Source organism: Empidonax traillii, unplaced genomic scaffold (genome assembly GCF_003031625.1).
Source record: "Empidonax traillii isolate 1590-97213 ecotype Southwest subspecies unplaced genomic scaffold, ASM303162v1 scaffold2457:size24050, whole genome shotgun sequence".
Classification (NCBI taxonomy): Eukaryota; Metazoa; Chordata; class Aves; order Passeriformes; family Tyrannidae; genus Empidonax; species Empidonax traillii.
This window is the reverse complement of record NW_020957650.1, coordinates 1-5,937: the sequence shown is the minus strand read 5'-3', so window position 1 is coordinate 5,937 and position 5,937 is coordinate 1. Positions and strand designations below refer to the sequence as shown.

At 49.8% G+C, this 5,937-nt stretch overlaps 1 protein-coding gene across 3 annotated transcripts in view; it reads left to right on the top strand.

Moving 5' to 3' along the window:
- The window catches only part of PSMD11 (proteasome 26S subunit, non-ATPase 11), a 16,688-nt gene extending 10,885 nt beyond the window's left edge, over positions 1–5,803 (top strand). For all 3 annotated transcript variants that reach the window (XM_027909830.1, XM_027909831.1, XM_027909832.1), the window contains 9 exons: positions 1–77; positions 515–659; positions 910–970; positions 2,067–2,129; positions 2,643–2,768; positions 3,302–3,337; positions 4,603–4,654; positions 5,477–5,619; positions 5,719–5,803. In XM_027909830.1, the coding sequence (XP_027765631.1) occupies positions 1–77; positions 515–659; positions 910–970; positions 2,067–2,129; positions 2,643–2,768; positions 3,302–3,337; positions 4,603–4,654; positions 5,477–5,619 (703 nt within the window). In that variant the 3' untranslated portion in view covers positions 5,719–5,803. The remainder of the gene's footprint in view (positions 78–514; positions 660–909; positions 971–2,066; positions 2,130–2,642; positions 2,769–3,301; positions 3,338–4,602; positions 4,655–5,476; positions 5,620–5,718) is intronic.
- The last annotated feature ends 134 nt before the right edge of the window (positions 5,804–5,937 follow it).

The following is a 5,937-nucleotide window of genomic DNA, read 5'->3' as shown; positions in this document are numbered from 1 at the left end:
CTTAACCTCGGCACGGACCACGGCCAACGCCATCTACTGTCCCCCCAAGCTGCAGGCAGCGCTGGACATGCAGTCAGGTGAGGCCTCCAGGACAAAGGGGACATCCAGGACTCCTCCTGACGCATCAGTGACTCATCCTGGAGGGAATAATGGAAAATGATGCTCGGTGGGACCCCAAGATGCCCCCCCGTCTCCCCAGTTATAATGACATTGCTCCTGACATTTGTATTTCCAGCCCATTTTTGATAACCCCTCCCTCAAGTGGTGGATGGTCTGTCCCCTCCCCAGAGGGGGACATGCAGCATTACACTGTGTTCCTGACCCATTACACATTCCTGACCCAATTTACCTGAAGTGCCCCAAACTTGTCTTTTTTAAAATGTCCTCATAGGAGAGAGGGCAGGGATGTTGTTCTGATAGAGATGAGGGAAAGGGGGCACAGGATTCCCTTCACTGAGCAACCAGATTGCTCTGTCCTCTTCCAGTGATGTCCTCTGGCTTGTCCCTCCCACAGGTATTATCCATGCAGCAGAAGAGAAGGACTGGAAAACAGCCTATTCATATTTCTACGAGGCATTTGAGGGAAATGATTCAATTGACAACCCAAAAGCCATCACTGCTCTGAAGTACATGTTGCTGTGCAAAATCATGCTGAACAGGTACGTGGCAAAGGGTGCCTGGGAAAGAACATCCCTGCACTTCCAGGGGGAAAGGCTTTTTGTTTCTAAAGGCTCTGAGCTAATGAGGGAACTCGAGCAGTGTCTGCTTTATCACCTAATCACTGCTTCTCAGACAGTGTTATTTGAATTGTAGTGATTTGCTATCAGCTGGGACTTTGTGAGGTGCTCTGAGGTTTAAGCTGACTGTGTTGCTGAATAAATGCTCTGTTGCCTTCCCTCCCCTCTGTAGCCCAGAAGATGTGCAAGCATTAGTGAGTGGGAAGCTTGCTCTGCGGTATGCAGGAAGACAGGTATAGAAACTTAATCCTTCCTATCTCCCTCTTATCTCTCAGAATGCTGGGTTATTCTTTTTGTCAAACACTTTGGTCCTTTCGTACCAAAAGACCACTCCTGAGTGAAATCCAGAACTGATGAAATTACCAAGAATCATTACCAGTTGTCTTCAAGGGATTTCCAGTGATTTTCACAACCTGAGAATCTGGGGGGTGGTTCACTTCATTTTCCCCTGTTTTTCTCCTCCCTTCCTGAACTACAAACTGCCCCATGGCATGAAGGGCCTCGTGTCCCAGCCCAGCAGGTTGAGTCCTGGGGGGCTGTGAGGGGGAAGGGAGTTGTTAAATCCTGTTCATTCTGACATGTGAATGTGCCAGGCTGGGAGTGCTGCTCCTAAATTAAACAGCGTGGGGACCCCGGGGACAGTTCAGTGGGAATTGGGGAATATCCTGAGTTGGAAAGGACTCACAAGGATCATCAAGTCCAGCTCCTGGCTCTGCACAGGACAATCCCCAAAAAGAAAGGGAGCAGCAGAAGCCTGGGCCTTGTGCACCAGAGCCACGTCCTGGGCACTGCTCTGCTTTGGGGGAAATCAGATTGGGGCTGAGGCTCTTGCTTTGCTTCAGCAATTAATGGGTGGGCAGGAAGATGCTGTCCCTGGTGGGGCACCCCTGGGGCTGCTGCAGGGCCCCTGTCACTCAGCAGAGGAGTTGTGGCCCTGCTGAAGGGGAGAAGCTCAGCCTGAGGGCTGGAAATGGCCACCTTCATTTAGCAAGTGCTTAACAGGGCACTTTTCTTAAAGAAACAGTGTCAAACTTGCTCCCAGCCTGCAGCTGCTGATGTCAGACCTGCAGAGCTTGGGCTGCTTTGTGGGGCTGGTTCCACCCCGTGTCCTGCAGCTGCTGGACACGTTCCCCCCTCAGCAGCTGCTCTGCCTTGTGGCAGTGACACTCACAGGGCTCTGTAGCACCAGGAACATTCCTGGTTTGCTGCTTGAGCACGTTCCCAGGATACTGCACAGTTTGCATAATCTCAGGGAGAGGAGATTCCAGAAAAAAAAAAAACAAAAAAACAATAAACAAAAACCCCTCTTTTGGTTTTCTTTCCCCACAGACAGAAGCACTAAAATGTGTGGCCCAGGCCAGCAAGAACCGGTCGCTGGCAGATTTTGAAAAGGTGAGACAACAAATGAGGCCTGGCTGGGCAAAAACCACTCAGATATACCAGGTTTGGAAAGCTGTAGGAGCTGCTACATCCCCCAGCAGGAAACCATGGAAACATTGATAGAAAACAACAGTGCACCGAGCAAATACCCCTCAATAATCAACCGGTTTGGTGTTCTCAGCGTGGGGGGTAAACTTGTTTGAACCTGTTTTTTTTTTTTTTTTTCCTTTTTATATCTGGAGAGCCAACTCAGAAGCAGTTTTGCATGTTCCTAAAATTTTTCCTGGCCCCAGCAAGAATGCCACAGAGGATTCCCATGTCAGGAGCCAGTCCTGCTGTGGGTGAAGCAGAGATTTGGGCTTATTGGGAGGATGAAAGATGCTTGAAAGGCTGGCTGGGCTGTCATGACCTTCTGGCTTTTAGCTAAATTTGGGATTGGAATAGCCATGATAACTGTGCTGGGCAGGGAGGGGAGGGGATTTCATCCTAAGAGAACCTGTTCTACCTGAGCTGTTTCTTCCACAGGCCCTGACAGACTATAAGGTGGAGCTCAGGGACGACCCCATCATAAACACTCACTTGGCCAAGCTCTATGATAATTTATTGGAACAGAACCTGATCAGAGTCATTGAACCCTTCTCCAGAGTACAGGTAAATGTTTGCAGCAGCACATCCAGCCTCTTGTCCCCTGCTGCTGGTGGGTAAGGAACTTGTTCCCTCATGGAATACTCCTCACTCAGATCTGCTTAGCAATCCAGAGCTCAGGGTTCATCGTGCTCAGCTGAAAAAAACCATCAAGAGAGGGCTGAGACCTTTGGAAAACCACTTTCCAGAGACATTGGCCTTTCCACCTGTTTTTCTTATGCTCACTGAAAGGTGACTGGCTTTAGACCCTGAAGGTAACAGCGTTCTTCTTTGATGAGCTCTGACAGGGTGTGGGCAAAGCTGCCCTGGTCTTGGAGACGAAATATTTCGTGTTTCAGAGTGAAGTGGCTTTAGGTGTCCAGTCCACCTTCAGTTTAAATTAGACACCAAGGACCTGAAGCTGCAGGGAGGATGTCCTGCATCTTTTTAACCCAGAGCATTTCCAGGCCCTTGAGCTGTTCCAGAGAGCCCCAAACCTCCGTGTTCTGTGTCCAAAGTGCAGCTAAAGATTTACCTGACTCTGTTGGTCTCTCTTATAGATTGAACACATATCCAGCCTCATCAAACTCTCAAAGGTAAGAACCTCCCTAGAAATCAGTGGCACACCTCAGAAGGGCAGAGGAGTTGGGGTTAAATGGCATTTGCCACTGGGAGCTAAACGTGAATGTGACAGATGAGCTCCACAACATTCCCAGGCAAACACCACCTTGGGAATTCAGCTTTGCCATGGGCAGTTCCTGGGAGGCATCAAGTCTTCCTGTCCCCAGACTTTGCTGTAACATCCCTTTACCTCACATGGGTTTTGCTCCCTCTGTTGGCACTTGCTTTCTGTTGGAGACAGATTTTCCTCTGCTCCTGTCCTGACTGGCTCAGTCTTCCCTGCTGCCCTGGGTTTAATCCCATGGCGTGCCCAGGGGAACCTTTCTTAGACCTTTAAGATCCAGCATCCAGCTAATCACCCTGCAGTGTCATCAGGGCTGTGACTGTCACACTGACTGTTGCAGTAACTGCTTTGCAGATCATCCCAGCCAGATTAAGTTTTAGGAAAATCCACTGTAATCGCAGGAAGTGGCATCCCAGAGTGCTGCTGTCGTGTCCTGGCAGGAAGGGCAGAGCTTTGGACGTGAGCTGAGCTCAGCTTTGTGGTCACAGAGTCACAGGAATCACTGAGGTTGGGAAAGCCTCTCAGATCATCGAGTCCAAGTGTTCCCCCAGCACTGCCAAGGCCACCCCTGACCCATCCATGTGGCTTTTAAACCCCTCCAGGGATGGGGACTCCCCCACTGCCCAGGGCTGGACAACCCTTTCCAGGAAGGAATTTTTCTTAATATCCAGCCCAAACCTCCCCTGGCACACAAGTTTTTTTTTTTTTTCCTAGACTAGCCCTTGGTGTTTAACACATCCTTAATATTTGGAGTAAAAGCTGCTCTGCGGTTGTTCAACGGCAGCTGTGTCCCCTCTGCCCGAGGAGCTGGAGAGGAGCTGCCTCCTGTGGGCCTGCCTGGTGCTGGGTGGATTCAACAAAGCTTGGCCAACTCTTGACCTGATCCTTGCTGAACTGAGCTAGAATGTTCCAGATCCCCCCAGGAATCAAACCAGTCTGAAGTGACAGGTTCAGCATCATCTGTGCAACAAGGAGGCAGGACAGTCCTGGGTTTTCTCCTCATTTAAAGCTGCTCCTTAATTTCCTGAGGCATCTAAAGCCTGTCCTGATGTTCAGTGAGGAAATAGCTGCTCTTAAGCAGTGCTCATGTCCCACCAGGGCTGAGTGTGGAGCAGTAAAATTCACACTTTTTTAAGCACTTTTGGGAGACTTTCGATTTCTCTGCTTCAATTTCAGGCTGAGGTAGAAAGGAAACTGTCACAGATGATCCTGGACAAGAAGTTTCATGGTGAGTCTCTGTATCCCTCAGTCCTGAGTGCCTTAGTGCCTGTGTGTACAGAGCTGTGCTTGGAGACTCCTCTGAACCCTGGGGATGCTCAGCCCACCTGCTCAGCTCAGGTGACAGTCAGGGAGGCTCTTCCTGCTGCTCCATCCACCTTCTTTAAGCCCAAGGATTGGTTTTTCACAGATCAGGAACACTGCTGGGTTCTTCTGAGCTGTGAGAGCATCCAAGGAGGGTGTGGGACCCCCCAGGTGGGCTCTTCCCCCGTGGAACTGGCTGGGATGTGGGCACCTTTCCCAGCTGGTTTGTATCCAGCGGGTTCTGTTGGAAGGGGCACTCCCATGGCACAGGAGGTGCTCTGGGCTGGCTGGGCCCACAGCAGAGGTGCTGCCCTGGTGATCCCTCAGGGAAGCAGCTCTGCTCTGGTTGTGTTGTCCCTGTGTCAATCAGCAAGGCCCCTGGATCTGGCTGAGGGAGGGGAATGGCTGGAGGCAGCACCCTGAGCACAGAACGTTCCAGAAGGACAGAGCCCACCTGGCACCTGGGAACAGTCCCATTATAAACCAGCTCTTTCTCAGCCTTGCTCCAGTGCTGTGCTGGTCCATCCAGCTGGGCACATAGCCTCGAGGAGGCAGGGAGCTTGTAGGGAATGAGATGTACATTTTTCCTGGGAATGCTGATGCTGTCCTGACCAAAACCAACCAGTCCAGCACAACACACGAGCCCTTCCCAGCCCCTGGATGATTCTGGGGTAGATCCCTGAATTCCTACTGCTGGAAGATGTGTCCCATGGAGCATCCCAGTGCTAAAGGCAGCTTGTTCCCACAGGAATCCTCGACCAGGGCGAGGGTGTCCTGATCATCTTCGACGAACCCCCCGTAGACAAAACTTACGAGGCCGCCCTCGAGACGATTCAGAACATGAGCAAAGTAGTGGATTCGCTCTACAACAAAGCCAAGAAGTTGACATAGGTGAGTGGGGCCTCTGCAGGCTCACAGAGCTCCATCCCCATCACTGCCAGCCTTGTTCCCTCTCCTCTCGAGTGACGTGGCTCTGTTTTCTCTTTGCAGAGTTGAATTTGCTAGCTGTCATTTGGAGAGTGTGTGTGAACAAGGAGAGTGAAACCTTTGGGAAAATGTTAGGAGACTTTTTTTTTTGTTTTGTTTTCTTCCCTTTTTTTTTTTTTTTTTTTTTTTTTTTTTTTTTTTTTTTTTTTTTTTTTTTTTTTTTTTTTTTTTTTTTTTTTTTTTTTTTTTTTTTTTTTTTTTTTTTTTTTTTTTTTTTTTTTT